Raw genomic sequence first — 27,445 nt, forward strand, 5'->3', positions numbered from 1 at the left:
AAAGTCCATTAGAAATTCAGGAGATGTTCGACAACTGCAAGCGCAGCATCAGTTAGTGTTTTATAAAAAGCCCCCACTGAAACAACAATGCCGCTCATCGCCGGGCCCCCTGACATACCCACATCGGTGTCCTTGTGATTCTTGATGAACTCGCCCAGCTCAAAGTTGCCTGCGATGATGGCCACCTGCAGCGGAAACAATGCGAGAACGTCAGGCGAAGGTCTGCGCTCACGCCCCTCCCACCGCTCCGCGGCGCGGCCCATCTCTGACCGTCCTACTGAGCACAGGCTTCATCGGACATGCATTTGGAGCCGGTCCCAAAGAAAACCGCTTCCATATTATCCCATCCACAGGTCATGTACACATGAAACAGCCAGTTCTAGAAGTAATCAGTGATGTGAGCACTGTTTCCCTCTCCACAGATGCTGCCTGACCTAGACTCATAGAGCACTGGAGCGCAGAATCAGGCCCTTCAGCCCATCTAGTCCATGCCAAGCTGTTATACAGCTGCACCTGGACCATAGCCCTACATAACCCTCCCACTTACAAACCTGTCCAAACTTTTCAAACATTTCATCTTTCACCCTTAACCTACAACCTCCAATGGAAAAAACTATCTTGCATTTACCCTATCTATACTCCTCGTCATTTTGTACACCACTACTAAATCTCCCCTCATTCTCCTACACGCTAGGGAATAAAGATAGTAGGGGAATTAAGGGTTCTGGGGAAAAGGCAGGCAGGTGGCGATGAGTCCATGGCCAGATCAGCCATGACCTTATCAAATGGCGGAGCAGGCTCGACAGGCCAGATGGCCTAATCCAGCTCCTATTTCTTACATTCTTAAGTCATTTCTAACCTCTTCAACCTTTCCCTATAACTCAGGTCTCCAAGTCCCATCAACAGCCTGTGAACTTTCTCTGTTCTCTTTCAATCTTAATACCTTTCCTGTTAGGTAGGTCACCAGAACTGCGTACAATACTCTGAATTAGGCCTCACCAACATCTTCAACATAACATCCTGTCCTCAGTATTGCAATTTATGAAGGCCAATGTGCTAAAAGTTCTCTTTATGACTCTATCTGTGATGCCACCTTTGAGGATAAATGGATCTGTATTCCCAGAAGCCTCTGTTCTACTGCGCTCCTCAGTGCCCTACTGTTCACTGTGAGTGTTTCCAGCACTTTCTATTTTTAATTCAGATTTCCAGCGTCTGTAGTAATTCTGAGTCAGCGCCTGTGTAAGCACACTCTAAACCAGGAGAAAAGCCTGCGTGAGTCTCAATGTCAGTCCCTCTGCAACATCGGCAGATTTTACCCTCCCGAGGGTCCTCGGTGAACCAAATGGATTTATCCTGCCCCTCATTACAGATGACCAATTTGTTTCTCAGTTTGTTAATTGAATTTAAATTTCACCGCAATCAGGGAGCCTCAACCCTGGTTAATGAATTATTATTCCAGCACTGTAGGTAACGAGACCAGTAACCTATTACCACCGCACACAGCACCATGGCCCCTGTGGTACCAGGCTACCATGTTCTCCACACTACTGGATCTTGCCCCAATCAGCACACTTATCCCACATTTTCAGACATTAAAATAAATTATAGAACATCACAGCAGTGTTGTGCCAGCCCTTTAACCCACTCCACGATCAATCTAACTTTTCCCTCCCACATAACGCACCATTTTTCTATCATCCATATGCTCAAGTCTCTTAAATCTCCCTAATGCATCAGCCTCTCTCCCCACCCCTGAAAGCATGGTCCATGCACTCACCTCTCTCTGTGAAACATTTCCCTCTGACAGTCCTCCAATCACCTCAAAATGATGGCCTCTTGTATTAGTCCGTTCTGCCCTGGGAAAAGGTCTCTTGCTACCTCACATAATCTAAACTTCTCATCATCTTCTACACCTCAAACAAGTACCTCTCAGATTCCTTCGGTCCAAAGAGAACAGCCCTAGCTCATTTTCCAATGAATCCATTCAGTTTAAAGAGAGTGGAGGAGTCGGGTTGCTGATCGGGTTAAAGGGAGTGTTTGCGTGGTTTGTCCTCTGTTAAATGTAGATTGTTTGTCTTCACGCCTGGTTCTTTGTAGATTCTATCATATTTTTTAAAATTTTCTTGTAAGTTCTTGCAAGTAAACAAATCTCGGGGGTCGTATATGGTAACATATACATACTTGGATAATAAACTTACTTTGAACTCTGAATTTACTTTGAACATTAAAGAGAGTGTGGGAATCTGGACCCTGGTTCATTGTCATCCAAAGATTGGTGGGCCAAAGCCCAATCAGAAGTCTGAATCCAAGGTCCAACAACAGAGTCCTGAGTCTGACAGTCCACTGCAGAGAGGAAGCCCAACGCCTGCGATTCCATGGGCCTGCTGGAGGCCGGAGATGGCCTGTCTTGGGTTGGAGGAGCGTCTGTGTCTGTGTCCACGTGTGTCTTTCAACTTTTGCTTCGTTGCTCATTGTGCCCTGTGTTGTTCTGCTGAGCACCGTAGATACACTACGCTGGCAACTGAAAGATCGAAGTAAATTTATTCTCAAAGTATTCTCTGATAAATCATTTTCTTGTGGGCATTCTCACTAAATCCAGAACAGAATAATAAACGTAACAGAATCAGTGAACGACCACACCAACTTGGGCTTTCAACCAGCGTGCAAAAGAAAACTGTGCAAATACAAAATGAAATAATAATAATAAATAAATAAGCAATAAATATTGAGAAGACAAGATGAAGAGTCCTTGAAAGTGAGCCCATAGTTTGTGGGAGCATTTCAATAATGGGACAAGTGAAGTTGAGTGAAGTTATCCCATTTCGGTTCAAGAGCTGATGGTTGAGGGTTAATAATGTTCCTGGCCCTGATAGTGTGTCCTGAGGCTCCTATACCTTCTTCCTGATGGCAAGAGTAAGAAGAGAGAGCACGTCCTGGTCGTTGGGGGTCCAAGCTGATGGACGTTGCTTTCCTGCGACAACGCACCACATGCTCAAAGGTGGGGAGGGCTTTACCCATGACGGACTGGGCCGTGTCCACTACTTTCTGCAGGGTTTTCCATTCCAGGGCTTTTGCTGTTTCCAGCCAGTCAACACACTCAGCACTGGACCTCTGTAGAAGTTTGTCAGAAGTTTTAGATGTCACGCCGAAGCTCCGCAAACTCCTGAGGAAGCAGGAGGCACTGCCGTGCTTTCTTCGTAATCACACGTACGCGCTGGGCCCAAGACATGCGCGGCGAAACTTGCGGGCTGCCCCCAGCCCATCCTTAAGTTGTGTCGATCGTTAACGCAGACGACAAATCTCACCCTGTGTGTTTTGATGTACGTCCAATAAATAAATCTGACTCTCGTTGGTTTGAAGGGAGAGTGTAAAAACTGAAAGGGTGGTGGAAACCCGGGCAGGGCAGAATTCTGCTTCTTCCTATCCCTCCAATGCCAATTCCACTTGCAGTGCGGTGGACATCTGCTCCCGTGCCAGGTGCCAGCACGATGGAATGTGTGAATAGTCAGAATGTTGACACTTTACTGTGCATACATCACTCATTTTTACAGACTGCATATGTAGAACTGAAAGGCATTGCTCATCCCAAACATCTAAAGGATGCGTCTCTGGTGATAAATCAGAATCAGGTTGACTATCACGAGCTTATGTCATGAAATTTACTGTACGTGGCAGTATTACAGTCTCTTTGGTTCCTACGGTGTCTGAAGGAAGACTGGTGCTCACCAGGTGGAGGAAGGCACAAGGTGCCAGTGCACCCAGTCTCAAAATTAGCTCAGTAAAGAAACAAGCGTCGTTTGTCCGTAGATTCATTCAAGGTCGACGTCTCCACCGAGGAACAGATTCACAAAGCTCTCCAAGGCTCCAGCAGTGTGAAGCAGCTTTGCCTGCAGATGTAGGGCACTCATAACCAGGGGACCTGGCAGCGCACAGCTCCAGACAAAACTGTGCCGTGTCATCTTCAAATTCAAGGGCAGCGAGAAACGTGGAGCTAATCCCACCCTCCTCCCGCAACATGACCTGGAAAGGGGCTGCCATCGAGCACGTGTTCCTACTCCCCGTGGCGCTAATTGTCGTTATGGCTACCGTGCCTACTGCCTGGTATCGGTGTTCACATAGAAAATATTCAGGTTTATTATCACTGACATTTGTCATGTAATTTGTTGTTTTTTTGGCAGCAGTACAAAAATGCTATAAATTACATGTGTGTGTGCGTGAGTGCGTGCGGTCCAGTGAGCTGAAGGTCACTGGTTCGAGCCTCAGCTGAGGCAGCGTGTTGTGTCCTTGAGCAAGGCACTTAACCACACATTGCTCTGTGACGACACCGGTGCCAAGCTGCTTGGGTCCTAGTGCCCTTCCCTTGGACAACATCGGTGGTGTGGAGAGGGGAAGGCCTGCAGCTTGGGCAACTGCCGGTCTCCCATACAACCCTGCCCAGGCCTGCGCCCTGGAAAAACCTTCCAAAGGCGCAAATCCATGGTCTTACGAGACTAACGGATGCCTATTTATTTATATATATAGACATATATATATCAATTTTGTGTGTGTATGTATATATAGATATATGCTAAAAGTGTACAAAATTAGTGAGATATTACTCACAACCCCATACAGACGAGAGCAGAAACAGTTGACTGCTTTACGCACTACTCTCTGTAGAAAAAAGACTACCTCTGACATCTCCCTTAAACATTCCTCCACTCACCATAAAAGAATGTTAAAATTTCTAAGTTATATTTAGTTTCAAGGTATGTGTCCTGTACACAACCATGAGATTTGTCTCCTTACAAAGAAACCCATGAAAGAGACCACCCGATGTGCAGAAAAAGAACAAACTGCGCAAACAATAAAATAAGCGAATAATATTCAGAACTGAAGTTCACGAAAGTGAGTCCACAGCATTGGATGTCCTCTGGACGATCAATTTAAACTCTCCTTCCCACATAACCCTCTATTTTTCTTTCATCCATGTAGCCAAGAGCCTCTTAAATGTCCCTAACGTATCTGCCTCTACCGGCACTCCTGGCAGCGAGTGATCCCTGTGCTTCCGATAATGTTGTACACCTCCATCACATCACCTCATCCTCCTTCGATCTGGAGAGAAAAGCCCTATTCGCTCATAAGACGTGCTCTCTGGTCCAGGCAGCATCATGTTAAATCTCCTCTACATCCTTCCAAAGCTTCCGAATCCTTCCTATAATGAGATGACCAGACCCGACCCCAATAAAAAAGTGTGGTCTGACCAGTTTTACAGAGGTTGGTTGGACATTCCCTAACTCAAGTCTCTGCAATAAAAGATCCTTTACTCCCAGTTGCAGGAAGGTCAGTGAACCCCTGGTGGGCAAGGGGAAGACTTCAAAGATACCATCCAAATAGGCCTGAAGAAATCCAACTTTACGTCTAAAAACTGAGAAGATATTGCACTCAATAGATACACCTGGAAGAAATCTGTTGAAGGGGGAGCTGTATTACTTAAAAATGCCCTCCACTGTCCTGCAGAGATCAAGAGGCAGCTGTGAAAGGTACCGAACAATCAAAAGACCCGAACACCAATCACAACCACCGCTCACTCTTGCCCATACCACTTCAAAACAAGCTGCTCCCGGATTGGCTTCTACAGCTCCCCGAGGACCCACCAACAGGCAACCCGTTTGGAGAACATCATACAGCACTTAGCGGCTTACAGTGACAGAACTGAGGAAGGGTGCAGGTCACGGTCTCGAGGCAGGTGGGGAGAGCGCTGCCTACCTGGAAGGAGGTCTGTCGATTGTTGTTCTTCATCTCCTTGTTGGCCCCCCGGTAGAGCAGGATACGAGTGCAACTATACTGTGTACAGAGAGGAGAGGCGTGATTAACAGAGAGGTGGGCCTGCGCACACAGGACGGAACACACAGCCGTCAGCACAGACACACTTGGGCTTGTAGGCGGCCGAGGTGGAACGTGGTGATGGACAGAGAGGCAGGCAAACGCACACAGGCAGAGACGCACACTGGAAATGGATACAGGCCAGCACTGATTAATGCAAAGATGGGCGTGTACACCAAGACACAGTCACATAACACAGACAAAGGCCAGGCCAGATAGAACACATGGGAAGATTGGCAGGTTCATGAAAATACACACAGGTACACGCACACACAAGGAGACTGAAAGAGGCAAGACAGACCACTGTGATCCATACAGACAGTATACGTGCACAGGCACGTGTTACTGAGCAGTAACACTATGACGCACAGGGTCACACACATGTCAAGACGGGCACACAGATTCACGACAGAACGTACCCCGTACGCACACAATGGAATGCAGCGGTCAGCGGAGACACACACAGCAGGGAAACAGACACAGGCCAGCAAGGAGGAGAACAATGATTAATGCCGAGATGGTCACACAACAAACACGCAGACACACGCCAGCAAGACACAGCCCATGGAAAACAGGCAAGTTCATGAAAACACAGCAACAGAAGGCACATGGATACACAGACACAGTCAGTCATCGCACAGACACACTGATGGAGGGTCAGAGGGCAGTCCTAAGTTTATCGAGGGCAAACTCTTGCTCTTCAGACCTTACTCTCTCCATCCTGTTCTCCCACCGCACCCCCCCCCCCCACCTCTCCTTCCACTCCTCAACCCTGGCGACATTAGCTCCCAGCAAGACTCTCACCCATGGTCCAGCTGACATTTTTGTGTGACATGAGTGGCGGAGGGAGAGGGGGCAAGGAGGGGAGCAGAGAGGTGGGGAGAACAGAGAGGAAGTGAGGGAGAAATCATATGGGATACTGACAGAAGGGTAAAAAAAAAGGGGGAGGTACAGTGGATGAGGGAGAGGCCACTGTGGGACCCTAACACCTATATTCTCAGTATTATTTATTTATTATTAGTTTTTTTTCCCGCACAGTTTATCTTCTTTTGTCATATGCACATCAAAAAATGCAGTGAAACGTGTCATTTGCGTCAATGACCGACACAGTCCGAGGATGTGCGGAGGCACCCCGCAAGCATCGCCACACTTCCTGTGCCGATGTGGAATGTCCACAGCTGACTAAACCTGACTGAATGGTTTTGGAACGTGGGAGGAAACTGGAAACCCACTCGGTCACAGGGGTGAACGTACAGACAGCAGCGGGAATTGAACCCTCGAACTTACAGCCGCCTCTCCGTGCTACATACCTGACGTCGCTGAAGCAAAGCATACATACGTGGAAATAAAAAGGCAGGCGGAAACAGCAGAGCGGAGTGAGAGGATCTGGGTCTTCTCCAGCCACAGTTAACAGTACGGTCCTTACCTGCACCGGTGTGGGACAGTGCAGGGGCAGTCTGTGTGGGTGGGAGGAGTTGGGGGGAGTGGTAGTGCGACCTTTGCTGCAAGGATGCGTGGTCAGGCCAGGCCAGGGAAAATCCCAGGACAAATGCTACAAATTGGCGCTTTCAGAGTGTGGAGCATGCGGAGGACATAGCGTTTCTGGAGACTGTGTGTGACTATGTTCAACCTGGGCATCACGCCCTACACTTGTGTAATTTGTACAAGCAGGCTCCCCTGCCTCTGTTCCCGGAACACTATGGTAGCATTCTGGATTCGTGCACACCCTCACAGATCCCCCGCCCTCAGATAGACTGAGGGAGATAGGTACCGGCCAGGACACCAGGCAATGAGCAAGCTCTGCCGCCTACCACAGCGCTGACCAAGCCCCCTCTCAGACAACGCAGGTCTCAGTTTGGCACTCGAAAGACTGTAACACCTCGGACGAGGTGAACAGAGGGCGGGGTGAAACTGAAACGGTCAAGGTGGGGAGGAAGAGAGGGGCAGAGGGGACAAGGGGGGAGATAGAGACAGGGGGAATAGGGAGAGAGATACAGACAGAGGGGGAGAGGGGGGACAGCAGGAGAAGGGGTAGATAGACAGAGGGAGAAAGGGAGTCAGAGGGGGGTGAGAGAAGGGGAGAATGGGGAGAGAGAGGAGGGGGTGAGGGAGGAGGGAAGTGAGGGGGAGAATGGGGAAGGGAGGGGAGGAGAAGAGAGGAGGGAGAGAGGGGGAGGGGGGGAGAGAGAGAGAGGGTGTTGAGAGGAGGAGGGGTATGGGACACGTATGCAGGAAAAGTGGGTTGATGTGAGTGTGAGCGAAACAGACAGTGACACACACATATGTCTGTGTCTATGTATACACATACATATACAGGGAGTGGGAGAGAGAGACCCAAACAGACAGAAACAGAGAGAGGTGTGAAGTGAGAGGGGGAAATGGAGCTGAAGGTAGAGGTGTGAAGTGAACTGTTCACTTCTGTTGCAGGGAACTTTCCCGAAGTCTGGGAAAACGCGAGCGACCTTGTGGGGGGTTACAGGCACTCTGTGACTGCTGGCAGTCCCCACCTCTGCTGAGTCAGACCCTGAGCGTTCCCACCAGCTCCTCGTCACATCACAGTAGGAAGCCCGGGACTGCTCATGCACCCCCTCGCTCCCCTCCATCTGTCACTCAGCCCCGACCCCACCTTCCACTTGCTCCTGTGCGGGGAGGTCCGCTCCCTACTCCTACCACCACGCGCACGGCCCCGTCCCAGCCCTGCCTTCAGGCCCCAGGAGGAGAGGTGGGCGCGGACTGACGTCGTCCACTGGGCAGGGTTTCGCGCACCTACCCCACCGGAGCGGGCAGGGTAATTCAGCAGAAATGTGTGCGGATTGTGTAAGTGGATTATGCGTGTGGCTACACGCGGCGTTTGTGCATGAGGATTATGCGTGCGGATCACGTGGACAACCGGCGGTGCCTCGCGTTCCGATTGGGCGGCCAACCGAGTGTTCTGCAGAAGGAGAGACAAGTCAGTGGAACAGGTCAAAAGCAGAAACTTCTCCACCCGCTAAAGAGTCAACAACCCGCCTCGATGTTGACGGCACGACCAGCCCGCCGCCCAGCTGTCTGCGGGAGCCGGGAATGCGCTGCCCGCTTGGCACACTGAAGACCTTCCGGTGAAAGTGCTGTTGGGGAGGGCGTCCCAGGATTTGGACCCAGCGGCGGCGAAGGAACGGCAACGGGTTCCCTAGCCAGGGTGACGTGCCTTGCAGAAGGGCCAGCCTGCAGAGGGAGGCGATCCCCTGCACCCGTGCCATCGTCCTCCCCGGTGGGAAGGACGGGCGACGGGCTTGTGTGACGCGGTCGGAGCAGCCTGGGTAGAGAACCGTACGGCGCTCGGGTCCTGCGGCGCAGTAACCAGTCCTCCTGCTCACCTCGTTCTTGCTGATCACCTCATGAAAGGGATTTTTACTCCTCACGAATACAAATCCAATTCAATTCAACTCAGTTCTTGCACAGTAGAATTTGCCCATGTGCTACTCTGAATAAAAACCCTCCTGTTCACGTTTGGGATAAATACATGCCCCTCCAGTAGGTGAAGACACAAGATTAAGGACCTTGCCTAGATTCCTCACCGTCCCACCGCCTTATTTCTTTCTGCTCCCTCTGCAAGCACCCTCGCTTACTTACCCCAATGTTGTTAACAGCTCAAAGACTCCCACACAGACTCCAGTCACTTGTCTGTGCTGCTACTGAAGGAAGATAGCGAGGCCGTAGCCTCACGCGTCCAGAAGGAAGTAGGGTCTTCACTGAAGATTGCCCTCCCTCTTGTTTACTGGTTCTCTCCCATGCTCAGAGAATGGCAGAGCACAGGAGGAGGCCACTTGGCCCACGGTACCCTTGCCAGCTCTTTGAGATATACAAGCAATCAGTTCTCACTTTATGCCCAGGATTCCGCCTTTTACGTCCGGTTTCTTGGTTAGTTTCCCCAGTACCTTATCTTGTTGATGCTGCATCCACCATCATTCAGGCCCTTACAGCAAGGATTCCCACCCTGGGGACCACAGACCCCTTGCTTAATGGTATTGGTCCAAGGCATAAAAAAGGTTGGGAACCCCCGGTTTATGGGAAAGCTGGCGGATAACGTGAAAGTGACAGGATCTACTGATGGCGGAGATGAATGGATGAAGCAGGAGACTTATGAGGAACATAAATACTGGCCCGGGTGAATGGGCTGAATGGCCATTTCTAGCACCAGAAGCTCAGTATGGCCGGGAAGGGGACAGTTTACCTGACAGACTAGTGCCACAAAACAGAATGTTTCACGGCAAATCAACATCTCACGGTGCTGTTGAACATGAGGATGTCGACTGCCGAGATTCCCTTGAAGTCCATGTTTCAAGAAGCAGGTAAACAAATAATTCCCCAAAATCCAGCTCATTACCATCACGGTCTCTCGCCTCAGGCTCCTGCTATTCTGCACCTACACCACACAAACACTTGACCAGATCGGGCCTGTAAAGTCCTTTCAAGTATCTGTTGTTTAAATCTGAACAAACTTGGATTAATCCCCAGGAATACGTTAATCCAGATATAAACCCCGTTTTGCTCTTGCTTCAGACTGCAGGTGTTCCTGTGTCTCTGTTAGATCCAGTCAGATCTGACCCCAGCTCACCCCCTTAACACAAACCACCCCTCAAATCTTTCCGCTAGATTCCAGCCCCTCAAGGATCCCCAGGTACCTGACGTGCTGGTTTAGAGGGTGGGACAATGATGAGGGTGTGGTAACGCGAGGTGGAAAACATCTACTGAAGCCGTAAAAATAAACAATAACTCATTCAACATAACTCACATCGGATACCGACCCTGTTGTAGAGAGCACATAGGTGGAGCGCCGTGTTCCCCGACGCGTTCAGGCTGTTGATCTCCGCTCCGTAGAACAAGAGGTGTTCCAGATGCTGCGCGTGACCGTGGTGACAAGCCTGCACGGCGGGGGTGGGGGGGGGGGGGGGGAGAGCCGGTAAAGAGGGTAGATATCACGACGAAGGATAGGAAGAGGCAGGAAGGAAGAAAAGGAAAGTCGTGAAAAAAGGAGTCAGAGGGGAGGGGAAAGGGGAGGGAGAGAGGAGGGGAAGAGGAGGGGGGAAGGGGAGCGAGGGGGAGAGAGTGGGAGAGCATAGGGAGGGTGAGAAGGGGAGAGGGAGAGAGGGGAGGTGAAAAGGGGGGAAGAGGGGAGGGAAGGGGAGAGAGTGGGTAGGGGAGAAGGGGAGAGGGAGAGAGGGGAGGGAAGGGGAGGAGGTGAGGGGGAGAGGGAGGAGAGTGGGATGGGGAGAGAGAGGGGAGGGAGGGTGGAGGGGGAAGATGGCAGATACAGAAAGAGAGAGAGAGATGGAGAGTTTTTAAATGTAAGCACGTGAACATTCACCACAGTATAGGTAACCTGTGACCTCACTGCACCTGAGTGTTTGATATCTCGGGACTTGCGCTCAATGTAATTCTGAAGAATGGGGTGAAGGGGTGGAATCTGATTGAAATCTAATGGGCAGGATAGAGAGAGAACGTTTCTGTCAATGAGATCCAACGGCTCAGTCTCAGACTAAGGGTATCCCTTCAAAACGGACACAAGAAGAATTTCTTTAGCCAGAGGATGGTGAATCTTGGGAAATTCATTGCCGGAGATGGCTGTGAAGGCCAGGTCATTAAGGCAGAGATTGATTGGTTTTTGATTGACAAGGGGGTTAAGGGTTACAGGGAGAGGTAGTAAAATATATCCGCCATGATTCAATGGGCCAAATGGCCTAATCCCACTCTGATGGACGTGCACGTGACAATAAACTCAAAGTGACTTACAGAAATAAACGCTCTTAAATCTTTGAATCAGAAATTTCTTTATCACCTTTAGAAAGGAGAAGATAGAACACTACAGCACAGGACAGTTCAATCGGCCCACAATGCTGTTCTCTCTCCTGATATGGCCCTGTCTGCACCCCCCTCATCCCCCACTCACACCTCCCTTTAACCTTCCCTCCCCATAACCATCTATCTTTCTTTCATCCATGTGTCCATCTAAATGTCCCTAATGTATCTGCCTCTCCCATCACCACTCTGGGTAAAAACTTACCCCTGGGATCCTCCTATACTTTCCTTCAGATTCTGCCACCATTTATTATCCATTTCTGCCCTGGGGAATATGTTGCTGACTAAGCCTCTTCTCATCTTTCCTCATCTCACCTCTACACACCCACTGAGCAAACTAGCGTGACACCCTAAGGACCTGGGAGGAAACTGGAGCACCGTGGGTAAACCAGCACACTCACAGGGAGAACTTGCGAACTCCACACGGACAGCACCCAAGGTCAGGTTACTGGTGTTGTGAGGCCGTGGCTCTTCTAGGTACATCACTGTGCCTCTCCTGGTTTGGGGAACTCTCAACATCAGCCAGATGATTTAGCATCACTAAAGTGATGTTAACAAGATGCCCAGATGCAAGGCTAGACAGACCAACACCTGCAGACTTGGGGGTACAAGCTGGCTCCCACAGGAGAGGAGACAGAGGTTCAGTGGGGAATGGGGCGGGGGGGTGGGGAGAGGAGACACGTTCTATTAGAGGAGGTCCAGAACCGAGAGCTAGCCGTATCTCTACGCTTACCTGGTGAATTTCCTGCCAGCCATTTTCATCGGCGTAGCCGATCTGAGCCCGGTGGTAGAGCAAGAGCTCACAGCAGCTGGTGTCGCCGCCCACGATGGCCGTGTGGTAGAGAGGCGTCAGTGCACGCCGGTCCTTGTAATTCGGAGACGCCCCTTGTTCCAGCAGTGTCTGAAATCAGCAAGGACACAGTCACAGTGAGAGCAGGGGCAGTTACAGTTTCCCCTCCTCTCTCCCTCCCTCCTTCCATTCCACACTACAGTCACGGGGTTGTATAGCACATAAACAGGCCTTCCAGCTCAGCATATCCACGTCAGCCTTTGCCCACATTCAGATCATATCCTCCTAGGCCCTGATTATTAGAGTGTCAAAATGTGTCTTAAAGATAGTATCTGAATCCTGCACCTCCTCTGACATCACGTTCCAAAGATCAGCCACGTTGCGTGTGAAACAACTTTCCCATCAGCTCCCCTTTAAATCTCCTCCTTCTCACCTTTCACCTACTTTCTCCCTACCCCGAGGAAGAGACTCTAACTATCTATGCCATTACCCTGTACCCTGTGCACTCCTGTCCTTATACACCTCTAACAAGTCAGCCTTCAGCCTCCAGGGAAAACAAGCCCAACCTGTCCAATTATTTTCCCATAACTCAGGTCCTCCATTCCAGGCACAATCAGGGTTTCTACAGCCCGATCTCTGAGGGCGAGTGTGCTGTACGCCTCCTTCACTACCATTCCTCTTCCGCGACCACTTTCAAGAACCCTATGAACCTCTGCCCATCAATGTTCCATGCCCCACGCTTACCATATCTCATGGTAATATCCAGTAATGTTTACAATAATGTCTGAGGGTAATGTCTAGTACACCCCTCTAACATGCTATGATAATGTCCTACCCTACTCGATTTTGCAAAGTGCGTACCCTCACACTTGTTGGGATTACACTCCATCTGCCAATTCCCTGCCCAGTTTTCCAGTTGTTCTGGCTGTGGTCTTCACTATTCCCAACCCAAGATCCTCCGACCCAGACACCACCCTGGTGAATCTCATCTCCAGCAAGTCACATCCTTCCCATTGAGTAGTGACCAGACCTGCACCTCATTCTCCAGGTGTGGTGTAACCATCGTTTTGTAAAGTAACAACACTATGTAGGTTTTCCAAGTCCTGAGGGCTCACAAGGACCCTGGGGCCTTAGGTTTATCATCAGCAATCTTAATTAAACATACCTCCGACACACAACTCCCAATCATTCACACATCCATCGGGGCAACTCCTCCCCCTTCGTCCTCCAGCAGCAATACTTCAGGGACACCATCTAACAGGCACCAGTCACCTGGCCAACTGCTGGACTGGACGGGGTTTAGCCTTGAGGCCGTGCCTGTTCAGTTGTGTCTCGCACAGGGCGGACTGCAACACGGCACATTCAAATCCTTCCCGAGGACAGCAGGGGCCAGCTGACCACAAGGCTCTTGGACATTCTGTCAGTCGGATCAACCCGGGATTCAAGATTCAGCTTTACTTAACATCAAAGCTTCAAACGAAACGCATCATCCGTGTTAACAACCAACACGTCCGAGGCAGCCCGCAAGAGTCACCACACGTTCTGATGTCAACACAGCGCATCCACAACGTTCAGTTGAACAACACCGAACACAACAAGTGACAAAACAAGACCCACATTCCCCCCCCCCCCCCCCCAAGCACGGATACAGTCCTCCAACCCCAGGACAGGCCATCTCCGATCTCCGACCTCCAGCACTCCCGGACTCTGTCCCATACATATTCTGTTCAGGATCAGCCCGGGACTAACCCTCGACCCAACACGAGTCAGGAAGAGCCATTTGGGAAATAGAGAGTGACCCATTTCACATTCAGTTCAGGGGCATCTTGCATGATACCGTTCTGTTGTCAGTACCGGAGAGAGTGTAGTGTGAACTCACTAGGGGTGCAAAATTATCATCTCTTGGGGAGAAATCTAGTCAGTTTGTTCCCTGTTCGTCCTCCACAGATCCTCTCCTTCATCCAATTCCTTTTGAAAAACTACGCTGCACCCACCACCCTATCAACCCCACGTTCCAAACCGTACGTATTCAAACACCGCTACAAGGCCAGGAGCAGAGGATACAATAATATGTTCTCTTTACCCACATTGCTCAGCACAAACACATTCAACTGCAGGGAAGAGCTGTGGCAGACCACCAAGCCACTTTTTGGACCGTGAATTAACAAGTGCTGCCGCCGCTGGCAGGAGGAGTTCATTACAGAACAGCTGTGGCAGGCCATGATCAACACACACAAGGTGCAGGGGGCACTGAGCAGGTCGGGCAGCATCTATGGAAATGAATGAACAGGTGACGTTTCGGCCCGAGACCCTTCATCAGAATTAGAAAGGGAGGAGCCAGCAGCCAGAGTAAGAAGATTTGGGGAGGGGGTGTGGAGGGAAAGGAGCACCAGCTAGAAGGTGATAGCTGAAGCCTTGTGGGTGGGGAAGGAAGTACAAAGCAAGGAGGTGAGAGGTGGAACAGGTCAAGGGCTGGAGAGGAATAATCTGATAGGAGAGGAGAAAAGCCACCAGGAGAAGGCGATAGGCAGGTTAGGAGAAGAGGAAAGGTGAGGGGCAAGCCAGAGTGGGGAATAGAAGGAAAGGGAAGAGGGAGGGGGGAAAATTACTGGAAGTTAGAGAAATTGATGTTCATGCCATGAGGCTGGAGGCTACTCAGACAGAACCTGAGGTGTTGCTCCTCCAACCGGAGACCAGCCTCATCATGGCAATAAAGGAGGTCATGGACCAGCACCTCAGAATGAGAACGGGAATTGGAATTGAAATGATTGGCCACCGGGACACCCTGCTTTTTGCGAGTAGAATGAAGGCTCTCGACAAAGCGGTCCCCTAACCTACACTGGATCTCACCAATATAGAGGAGGCCACATTAGGAGCGCCAGATACAGTAGACAATCTCAACAGGTTTGCAGGTGAAGTGTTGCCTCACCTGGAAGGACTGTTTGGGGCCCTGAATGGAGATGAAGCAGAGGTGAAGATGCAGGTGGATCACTTCTGCTTGCAAAGGTAAGTGCCCGGAAAGACATTAGTGAGGATGGACAACGGAATCACAAAGGGAGCAGTCCCTGCAGAAAGCAGGGAGTGGCGGGGAGGTAAAGATGTGTTTGGTGGTGAGATCACATTGAAGACCACGATGCTTCTTTTTGGAGAGGAATGAATCAGCAAGTGCTGCCACCATTGGCGGGAGGTGTTCATTACAGTGTGACAAGTTCACACTTACCGAGACCGCATTGTAGTTGCCGTAAATGGCTGCCTTGTGCAGCGCCGTCATCCCATCTCGCGCTCGGAAGTCGATGTGGGCCCCTCCAAGGCACAACACTCGGATAACGTCCGGGCAGTTCTCCAGCTGGGCGGACAATGTCAGCGGCACCTCTGCGAGGAAGATAGGGAAGTTTATTCTGAGCGCAGGGAAGCCGACAATCTGTCACAGCCACTTCCCGGTGCCACTACCACATGCTTGTTCTCCCAACTCTACCTCTCTCAACTATTCCACCATTGTTCCTGTGACTCTTTTACTCCATTACAATCTCTGCACCACTTGGTGTTTTACATTTGTCACTGTATATACTGCCACATTAATATTACTATGGAGGGTTCCTGGGGAGGGGTAGCAGCTATGGTGAAGGGGCTAGTCGTAGCCATTCTGGGGCAGCTCAATCACCTTTGGTCCCCACCAAACACCCAGCTCTCACCTGTGGCTCCACGCACTTGTCTGTATTCAACAATGGTCGCAGCCCAGTTAAGGGCGTCATGGTAACACAGTGGTGAACACAACACTTTACAGTTCTAGCGAACTGCGTTCAATTCTCATTGCTGCCTGTAAGTACCCAAGTGACCCGGGTTCAATCCCACCCTCCGACTTGGGGAGGAGGTGGGGAGTAAGAACAGGGACTAAAGGGGTTGAGTGGGGAGGGGGAGGATGGAACCGTGAGATGTAAGGAAGAGGAAGAAGGAAGGAAGGAAGAGGATAAGGACCCAGGCCCCACCCACAAACCTCCCACTATCTTCAAGGTTAAGGTAGAATGGAAGGAGAACGGGATGGGTTACACACACAAAGTACTGGAGGAGCTCAGCAGGTCAGGCAGTAACCATGAAGAGGAATAAACGGAGAAAGGTTGAGGGCCCAGACTCTTCATCTGGGTGCCAGAAGGCATTGTATGATCGACAGGAGAGTTATGATCTAGAAACTTCCAGAGGCTTCAGGAAAGACTTTAATGTAATTTCAAGTCTATTGTATTTATAACCTATTCATTATTATGTTATGTTTTTTCTTATATATATATGAAACTCAATAAAAAGATTGAAAAAGAAAGAAAAGAAAGAAAAAGGAAAGACTTGAAGATCAGCTGTATTTGCCTTATATACATTGAAACATTCAATGAAATGCACTATTTGTATCAATGACCAACAGAGTCCGAGGACGTGTTGGGGGCAGCCCACAAGTGTCGCCACGCTTCCAACGCCAACATAGCGCGCCCACAACCTGCTAACCCAAACCCGTATGTGGGCGGAAACCAGAGCACCTGGAGGAAAGCCACTTCGGGAGAACGTACAAACCCCTGACAGGCAGTGACGGGAATTGAACCCTGACTGCTCGCGTTAGGAAGCGTAATGCTGACCGCTACGTTTAAGTTTGCAGCAAGGGATAGCATGACGGTGCTACTACCAGATCTACTCCCTCGCAGCTCCAGAGAGTCTACACGTTCTCCCTGTGATATCCCCCCACCCCGCTGGTTCCTTGGTGTGAGTGGGGGAGTGTGGTGAGATCTGAAGGAGCTGAGGGGACTGTGGAGAGAATGATATAAGGATGAGGGTAGGTGGGTGGTCAGGAAGGACTCGTTGAGCCAAATGTCCTGAACCGTGCTCTGGGACTATGACACGGATGTTAGATTTAATTCTGTCGACCCATCTCACTAAACCTCACACTGAGCCCGGCCCACAGCAGCCCCATGTGGGTCAGTGAATCACTACTGCCCTGTGGTTTACCGGGGCCGCTGACACAACCTCCTGCAAGTGATGGGAAGGTGGCTGAGATGACCCAGGCCCCACCCACAAACCTCCCAATATCTTCACCCCCCCCCCCCCACCATCTAGTCACTGGACACGATCGGCAAACAGCTAAAACTGTAAAACTAGTCTTAAAATTGTTGAAACATTCCATTTTATTTTGGTTTTATTTAAATACCTGCCATTAACCCACATAGGCACTAAAGCGGACATAGCTGAGGTACTTTGACAACATTGCTCAAGAGCTTGGCCTCCATAAGAGACAGGAGCAGAATTAGGCCATTTGAGTCTGCTCTACCATTCCATCATGGCTGACTTATTATCCCTCTCAACCCCATTCTCCTGCCCTCTCCCTATAACCTTTGATGCCCTTTCTAGTCCAGAACCTGTCAACATCCATTTTAAATACACGCAGCCATCTGTGGCAATGGATTCCACAGATTCACCAGCCTCAGGTTAAAGAAATTCCTCCTCATCTCAGTTCGAAAGGGACATCCTTCTGTTCTGAGGCTGTGCCCTCTGGTCCTTGACTGTCCCACTATTGGAAACATCCTCTCCATATCCACTCTATCTAGGGCTTTCAAATACTCAATAGGTTTCTTTGAGATCCTCCCTCCCCCCATTCTTCTAGTACAAACCCAGAGCTATCAAACACTCCTCAGACATTTGCCCGGGATGATTCTCATAAACCCCCTCTGGACCTTCTTCAATGAAAGACATCCTCTCTTGGATATGGTGTCATTGAGACATTGAGAAAGACCTGGCTGGTGTCAGGCAAGGACTCAGACACGGTGCATGTCTAGACGCTGTCCAAGGCCCTTCCGTGCATTGCTAAGTCTTGATAGGCAGCGGGGACAGATGTGTGAACCACTGGCTCGCCACCACCTTCAATGCGTTCTAGACTACTTCATAGTTGTGATGTAGTGAGGACGTTTGCTAGGAGTGTAGAATTGGTATTTTTCTTGTAGTTTAACTTTCCTGTGCTTGCTGCCATTCTAATGTACGTGGAATTGTTCAGTGAATATTCCAGTAATTACGGTACAGATTCTTCTTTATTTTTCTGGCTATTTTATAGGTTAACTGCTATCAATGGAATCCTTGTTATCTCTCGTCTGAGCATGAGATGACCGTGATTGCTTTTTCCTTTGCCTATTCTTCGTTGTCTTAACTAGGTTAGATATGGCCCTTGTGGCTAAAGGGATCAGGGGGTATGGAGAGAAAGCAGGTTCAGGGTTCTGAGTTGGATGATCAGCCATGATCATACTGAATGGCGGTGCAGGCTCGAAGGGCCGAATGGCCTACTCCTGCTCCTGTTTTCTATGTTTCTATGTTAACTCTCTCATTCATTTTTCATTGTTGTAAAACAGCCCCAAGCAACAAGTTTTATTCCTGATTCCTGAATTGAAGAACCTTTAGGTCACAAAAGCACCAAGAGCATCACCTTTTAAAGGCAGGTACTGCTGCGCACCCACCTCCTGTATCACGATCGACACTGCAGAACACACATATCCCCTTCTCCCTCTCTTCAATATACTACATATAAATATTGATCGTAACACATGGCTATCTGCAGTAACCCAGAACAGAAAAGCATCAGCTGAGGCAGCTTCTCCCATGAAGTCTTTGAAATAAATCCTTAAATCACTCACTAAAGCAGAGAGCCCCAAGTTCAGCTGCCAATCTCCACATGTCCCCAGGAGCAAGAGATTAATCTGTACGATGGAGCCGACTCTCAGTAACACACCCAAGAGGAAATTCACATAGGCACAAAATCAAATTGTTATTTTTTTACCCATTTATCTTTGTGCTCTCCTTTATAATTTATTAGTCATAAAAAAAAACATACTGAAGGTGGTGAAATGGCTCGCAGTTCCTGACAAGGTTTGGAGGGTGGAATAATGGCTGATTGCTTTTGTCCTCGGGGTGAGAACTCAAGTAAAATTTTTTGCAGGAGTGTGTCTGCCAAGATCGAGCAACTCTAATGCCACAATGGATGGTGAAGAGGGGAGAGCATTGGGGAGGTGGTCGGAGGAACAGGTGAAAGTGAAGGGGGAGAGCATAGGGGAGGTGGTCGGAGGAACAGGTGAGAGTGAAGAGGGGAGAGCATAGGGGAGGTGGTCGGAGGAACAGGTGAGAGTGAAGAGGGAAGAGCATAGGGGAGGTGGTCGGAGGAACAGGTGAAAGGTAGAGAGCATATGGGGGAATGAGAAGTGGAGGGAGAAGATGGAGGGTTTTGGACTTGAACTAAGGTTAAGGAGGACCAAGGAGGCTCCTTTACCTCAATACACCAGACCTTCCACTGACCAACTCTCCCCCCTCCGCAGTGCAATCTGCTCCTAAACCCCAACTCCAAAGTCCCATTAAAGAAATGAGAATCAAGGAAAGACTGGCAGAAGCTGGAAAACCAGTGAAAGCTGCCAAATACTCGGCAGGTCAGGCAGCCTCTGTGACAAAGAGAGCAGCGGAGAATGTCTCTCCGTCTCAGGAATGTCGAATACCAGGGGGCAGAGTTGAGGATGGGCAGGGTGGAGAGTGGGAATGCTTGGAACGGGAGCAGGGAGGAGGATGGGCAGTGTGAGCATCCTGCTGCTTGTGTGTTGACATTGAAGGGGGCTCCTCAGTGCTAGTTAACCCTAGCCCGCCAAGTTTAAGAGGCATTCAGCCAGACAAATGAACATGGATCATGTGCAGGTAAATCAGATTGGTTTAACTCAGCATTGCATTCATGGGCCGAAGGATTAGTTTTTCTGCTGTATTAACATTGAACATTGTAGCACAGTATAGGCCCTTCAGCCGGCAATGTTGTGCTAACATTCTAGCATACTCTAAATCAGTCTAACCCTTTCCTCCCACATGGCCCACCATTTTACTTCCATCCGTGTGCCTAAAAGATGCTTTAAATGTTCCTAATGTATCTGCCTCTGCCACCATCCCAGGAAGCATCCACTACTGTGTGTGTAGGACTCCTACTGCTGACCTTATGCTTTCATCTAATCACCTTATAATTAAGCTCCCTCGCATCAGCCATTTCCGCCCTTGGGAAGAAGTCTGTGGCTATCCACTCTACCAATGCTTCTTACAGTCTTGTACACATCTACCAAGTCACCTTCCATCCTCCTTTGCTTCCAAAGAGAAAAGTCCTCGCTTGCTCAACCTTTCTTCATGAGACATGTTCTCTAATCCAGGCAGCATCCTGGTAAATCTCTTCTGCACCTTCTCTAAAGCCTCCACATTCTAATGAGGTGACCTGAACTAAACACAATATTCTAAGTGTGGTCTGACTAGGGTTTTCTAGAGCATATAACCATATAACAATTACAGCATGGAAACAGGCCATCTCGGCCCTTCTAGTCCGTGCCAAATGCTTACTCTCACCTAGTCCCACTGACCTGCACTCAGCCCATAACCCTCCATTCCTTTCCTGTCCATATACCTATCCAATTGTTTTTAAGTGACAATATCAAACCTGCCTCTACCACTTCTACTGGGAGCTCGTACCACACAGCTATCACTCTCTGAGTAAAGAAGTTGCCCCTTGTGTTACCCCTAAACTTTTGCCCCTTAACTCTCAACTCATGTCCTCTTGTTTGAAACTCTCCTAAAAGCCTATCCACGTCAACTCTATCTATCCCCCTCATAATTTTAAATACCTCTGTCAAGTCCCCCCTCAACCTTCTACGCTCCAAAGAATAAAGCTCCAAACTTATTCAACCTTTCTCTGTAACTTAGGTGCTAAAACCCAGGTAACATTCTAGTAAATCTCCTCTGTGCTCTCCCTATTTTGTTGACATCTTTCCTATACATAGAATTCAATGTTCTGAGATCCCAGGTTCAATTTGTGTTGCAAAACAAAGTAAGATGGACTTCAAACACTGAAGCCACTTGATCCATCCAACAAAGTCCCAGAGACAATAGTAATAACCGCTAGTCCTCAGATGCCTGTAGTGCAGGGGTTCCCAACCTGGGGTCCACAGATCCCTCCATTAATGGCATAAAAACGGTTGGAAATCCCTGCTGTAGAAGGAAGGTGTGGAAGCTGTCTCTCCGATCTCACACAACAATCGCAGGCTGCAACAGGAAACCACTGCCCTTTTTGCCTTCCCCCCGCCCCCTGTCAGGACAAGTGTGCAACGGACCAGCTGCAGGGGAAGACATTACTCCTGCAAACCATTCCCTTGCCAAAAGTGTGCCACTGTGCCCATTGCAGAGTTGTAAAAAAAATATGAACAGCATGAGGTGGCCACTCAGTCCACTGTGTCCATGCCAGCCCTGTGGACAGCTTCACTCACCTCAACTCTGAAGCTGTCCCTCAACCTACAGGCTCACTTTCAAGGAACCTACAACTTGTGTTCTCAGTATTATTTATTGATTTTTTATTTGCATAATTTGAATTATTCTACGCATTTCTTCATTGGGAAATATTTTAAAAAATTACATATCTCAGACAAATTTGATGTAAATTTACTTGAATAAGTTAAATAGAAAATTAATTTGATGATACATTTACTTTAAACTTTGAACACCACCCCTCACTCCTTAAACGCTACCGCTCAAAATGAAAACTGCTCCTTCCAGCTCAATCCATGCAGCGCCTGACTGGCATTTGCAGCCCCGCCCTAGATACTTGACAGGGGCAAACAGAATGTCACCAAACACAGAACAAGGCCCATCAGGCCTGTAGCAGCTGGACTTGCGCGAGACAAGGAGCTGGAGGAACTCAGCAGGCCAGGAAGAGAAATGGACAGTCAACGTCCCGGCTCAAGATCCTGCGTCTGGACTTGTGTGTCCACTCGCAGTGTCCTGTTCACTCTCTCCGTATTCCCATCGACTCCCCACACTGGGGAACAGTTCGCATCAGCTGCTGTGAATACCAACTGGCACATGGTTGGGATGTGGGAGAAAACCAAGGTAACCAGGGTAACCAACATGGTCATGGGGAGAAAGTGCAAACTCAACACAAACAGTACCCAAGGTCAGAAACAAACACGTATCTCTGTAGTTGTGAAACATCCAACATGTCAATTCACATAGCACACTGAACAGCAGGTAAAATCCTCCTTCCTTGGGGCTTTGACCTCCTATGGCTTCAGTTCTTGTCCTTCTCAACTGTCAGCTCATCACAGTGACCTGGAGAGTCTTTGGAGCAATTAACCTGCCATTGGTACTTTGGGGTAGAGCAAGGTACAGTCCAACATAGCAACAGGCCCTTTGGTCCACAAAGTCTGTGCTGGATGCAATGCAGAATTAAATTAATCCCTTCTATCTGTATTTGCCCCAAATCGTGGGGATGTGGGAGGGAGCTGAAGCAACTGGAGAAAACCCAAGCAGTGACGGGGGAACATGCAAACTCCACACAGACAGCCAGAGGGCGGGATTGAACTGGGCCTCTGTTCCTGTGAGACAGCAGCTCTACCTGCTGTGCCACTGTGCCACCCCTTGTTGCAGACATTTCAAAGGGAAAAATAAGTTCCAAGAAGTCTCTGGAAGTTTCCAGACCTTGGATTATGCCAGCCTCAATGTCCTACAATCCCTTTCCCTCTCCTTTTCCTTAATCCATCCTTCTCTCCTTCCATTCTACTTCATACTTAGTAGACAACCACCTCCCCTCACTCTTCTCCGTGACCTTGTCTTCTCCTTCCCCTTCAAATCCTTTCACTCCCTGCTCTCTACCTCTACCCTTCCCATTTACAACATTTTCCTCTGCCATTCACCTCCCTCCCCCAAACCTTCTCTTTCCTCTCCACAGCCTCTTCCAGCACTTTCCATAAAAGGCCATTCAGCCCATCGAGTCCATTCCACCATTCTATCATGGCTGATTTATTGTCCCTCTCAACCCCATTCTCCTGTCTTCTCCCCGTGACCCTTGACGCCCCTATTCCTTTTTCCTTCTCTTCAAGCTCACCCAGTGTCGGTGAACATCTGGCTAGCCGACAGCCGAGCCGTGAACCCACCTCCAGTCTCTGCATCATGGAAGTTGGGGTCCAGCCCTTTATCCAGGAGTTTAAGAACCTTCTCCGCTGCTCCATGTTGGACATATTCCAGAAACTTCTTCAAACTGGCCTGTGAGAAAGAGGAGCTGCTCAAAATGTTGTCCAGAAATGAGAAGACATTGCAATACTGGAGAACATGGATTCAATTTCAACGTTTGAGAGAAATTTGGATAGGCACATGGTTTGGAGGGGCATGAAGTGCTTCGGTCGATAGGACTAGATAGAATAGCACTTCAGAAGGAGTGGAGGCCCTGTTTCTAGGCTCTGATGCTCTCTGACTCTATAAGACAAAAGTGTAAGGAGGATGAACAGTGACCTTTCACCTCAAAATTCAAACACAGTTTGGTGGAAGATGCTCTGAAACCTGTTGGTCTTCCAGCGTTGGGAGATGTCTGTGAGGGAGTGCTGCTGACTATCAGTCCAGGCTGAGGGATGCGCTGAAGCTCAGCGCAGCCACAGGAAGGCTCAGTGGGGAAGAAGCAGAGTTTAGGATCCTGCTGTCATTCGGCATTGAAGGACCGGGTTCTGGGTAACGGACCTTCACGCACTTCACTGTGCATTGCTCAACAAGGATACACACGGGTGACATTGACGCCTATTAAATTGAACACATTGGTTCATGGGCACAATGAACGTAGTGAATCAAAAACAGTATTAACGTAAGGAAAGACATGGACCGATTTCTATTGGATTTCTTATGCATATACTTTTACAAACAATTTTAGTTTTTGAAACAAATGCTCTTCTGTCCGAGAGAGATTAAAGATTAGCTTTGTTTGTCACGTGAACATCAAAAACAGAGAAATGCACCATTTGCGTCAATGGCCATTGTTTGTAGATGCACAGGAGGCAGCCCACAAATGTCACATGCTTCTAGCACCACCACAGACACCCACAACTCACGAACTCTAACACGTAAAGTGGGAGGAAAGCGGAACCCCATCACGGGCAGCGCTGTGAATGGAGCCCCGATCATGATCGCAGGTGCTGTAAACTGTTACACCAGCGGTACTGCACAGAAACAGTCCCTTAGCTCATAATATTGTGCCAAACTAATTAAACCAGTAATTGAAAACCTAGCTAAACTAATCCCTTCTACCTACACAATGTCATTCATGTGCCTGTCTAAGAGTCTATTAAACCCTCTGCCTCCACCAGCACCCTGGAAAGCACATTCCAAACCCCCACTACTCTCTGTGTAAAAAACATCTCCTTTCAGCTTACTCTCTCTTACCATAAATGCATGCCCTCCAGTACAAGATATTTCGACCCTGAGAATAAGATATGAACTGTCGGCTCTGTCTACGCCTCTCATAATCCTTTAAATTTCTAACAAATTCAAGGAAGGCGGCTTAAAGGGAATTTGAAGGATAAGTTATTCACACTCAGAGTGGATGATATCTGGAACTCTCTGCCAGGGGAGATGGTGGAATCAGTGACAATCACAATGATTGCACTGAGACACTTGAATAGGCCACAGATATTAGGATATGTTTCTAATGCAGGCAAGTGGGATTCCTGGAGATGGGCAACAAGTTAGTGTGAACCTTATAGTCTATCAGGAATCTAAGTGACGTATTGTGAGTTCAAAATACTGAGTAAAATATAGGGCAATCATGTACTTCAGTACCATGGACAGCAACCTCCGTGTTAAGAGTTATAGCATGATTTAGTTTGTATGCCACTGATCCCTGGAATCATTGCTAGAATTAATCATGGGGTTACCACAGGTTTAACTTACGGTGAGAGCGGGTGGGGGTTTGGCCTTGTGGGTACTTTTTGGTTCCAGAAAAGGATAGGAGGGGCGGAAAAGAAAGGTGAGAGGGAGGGATAAAAGACCAGTGGGTGGGGAGGGGGAGGGTGAGGAATGAGGAAAGGTGCAGGGGAGGGAATAATTAGGACAATGCTGAGGGGGAAGAGGAGATGAGAGATCAGTTAATTTATTAGAATGCATTGCCACTGAGAGAGGGAGAGAGACAGACTGAGGGGTTGATGGGAGGGAGCGGGGGCTGGGGGTAGGGAGAGATACTACAGCGAGAGAGGAAAATGTGCAGAGAAGATTAATTTGGTCAGAGTTGTCAGCTTGTCACAGCTTCAAAGAGAATTATTTAAACTTGGTCAGCTTAAGCTGACATTTGAAAATATTAGTTGATGTTCTTTTCAAGCTCTAAGATTTCAATAACGGTACAGAGGAAGGAGAAGAATTGAAATATTCTCAAGTATAATGAAATGAAAAGATGATTGTTTGTAACTAGTTTATCAAGACATTATATCTAGTCTTCTGATGAAATCAACACCAATATCCTTTGTATTTAATTTTTATTTTCCTTAGATGTGGAGCATGGTAACAGACACTTTGGGCCCAATGGGTGCGAGGTGTCCATTTACGCCCGTGTGACCAATTATCCTACTAACTTGTACGCCTTTTCAATGTGGGAGGAAACCGGAACGCCCAGAGGAAAGCGTGCAAACCGTCACAGGCAGCAGCGGGTTTGCACCTGGATCACTGACAATGTAATGCGTTATGCTAACTGCTTTGCTCCCATTCCACCATGGCAGGAGAGTTTTTTAAAAAATAATCAGTGGTCTGGCCTTTAGTGAACCCGTGAACCACAGCTATAGGTTTTAAAACCTGGGATAAACGTGTAGCAAACATTGTGGAGGGTGGGACACTTGGACCTCGATGACGACGAGCCATGGTACATGTTGCGCCTCTCTGCACCGGAACGTGAACGGCAAGGGGCTGGTTGGCTGGCAACAACTTTGGAAAGGGATGTAGGTGGGACAGAGAGTTACTCCTTCTGCTCTGGGCCAGGGCAGCAGGAAGAGAGTGGGATCTGCAGAAGAGGCATTTGGAAAGAGTTCTTCATTTGCAGTGAGGAGACTGTCCTCCGAAAACCCTCACTCTCAAAAACTGGATCTCCATTTCACACCTGTTCTCTCTCTCCTTTCCCCTCCCATTCCCTCTCCCTCCCCCAGGTCCATCACTTTCCTTCTCCCCAACTCTTTCCCACCTCCCCAAATCCTTCCTTCCCCACCCTCTTCCCTACATCTCTTCCCCCCACTCTCTCCTTCTCCCTCTCCCCATATTATGCTCCCCACTCCTACACCTCTTTCCCCCGCCTCCCACTCACTGTTCAACTTCCCCTGTCCCAGGAAGGAACATTCTGAGGGGGGAGGTGAGGGAAAAGTAGAAACGGACAGTGGGGGGGGTTGCTCCTCCATCCTCTCGCTGACTGTGTAACCACAGCCAAAAGCCGCAGTGGATACAGCATCACACCAGCCCTTTGGCGGTGCGATATTCGTGCACTCACCTTCGTGTGAAGCTTCCCCAGCTGCTTCTCGTCCAAGTTGGTCTGCTTATAAACCCGCGTCTTGTAGCGAAACTGCACGGAGAGAGCGAGAGAGAGAGGCAAGAGTCACACACCGGGTGAATTCCCCACCAATGCCACGTCGCACGGTGGGCGAATCCTCGCCGACACCGAGCCGCGGGCTGGGCGACTTTGCACAGACGGCGCGTCGCACACCAGGTAAATCCCCCTCGGACACCACAGTCGCACACCTGGCGAATCCTCACCACTGCTGCGTAACACATCAAGTGAATCCCCACTGACGCTGCTGTTACGCCGACCACAGACGCTGGGAACAGCTGGTCGGAGAGACTCCAGATTTCCGTGAAGGAACTCCCACAGCCACCGCTGCTGTCAGCAGCCTGACAGGCGGCGGCAGCAATGCGGCAACACGACTGGGTCAGCGTTCCTGACAGCCTACGCTAATAATCTAGAGTCATGAGTTCAATCCCCTCCCACAACAGCTGGCGAATGTAAATTCAGTCAATTAATAAACCGTGCTTACGAAGTGAAGGGCAGCAGTAATGAGTGCAAATCCAGGAGACAATAACCCCAACTGGTTCAACAATGTCCAACATCGAGAGGAGGCTGCCCACCTCTCCTCT

The 27,445-nt window shown here is 49.2% G+C and overlaps 1 protein-coding gene across 1 annotated transcript in view; it reads right to left on the reverse strand.

Moving 5' to 3' along the window:
• shank1 (SH3 and multiple ankyrin repeat domains 1) overlaps positions 1–27,445 on the reverse strand; it is a 320,292-nt gene that overhangs the window by 264,587 nt on the left and 28,260 nt on the right. Inside the window, exons 3-9 of the mRNA XM_059953249.1 lie at positions 26,805–26,876; positions 23,452–23,560; positions 15,714–15,865; positions 12,437–12,604; positions 10,653–10,769; positions 5,749–5,826; positions 119–185 (exon numbers count right to left, since the gene is read on the reverse strand). Of these exons, the coding sequence (XP_059809232.1) occupies positions 119–185; positions 5,749–5,826; positions 10,653–10,769; positions 12,437–12,604; positions 15,714–15,865; positions 23,452–23,560; positions 26,805–26,876 (763 nt within the window). The remainder of the gene's footprint in view (positions 1–118; positions 186–5,748; positions 5,827–10,652; positions 10,770–12,436; positions 12,605–15,713; positions 15,866–23,451; positions 23,561–26,804; positions 26,877–27,445) is intronic.

The sequence above is a fragment of the Hypanus sabinus genome, chromosome 29, assembly GCF_030144855.1.
Source record: "Hypanus sabinus isolate sHypSab1 chromosome 29, sHypSab1.hap1, whole genome shotgun sequence".
NCBI classification, from domain to species: Eukaryota; Metazoa; Chordata; class Chondrichthyes; order Myliobatiformes; family Dasyatidae; genus Hypanus; species Hypanus sabinus.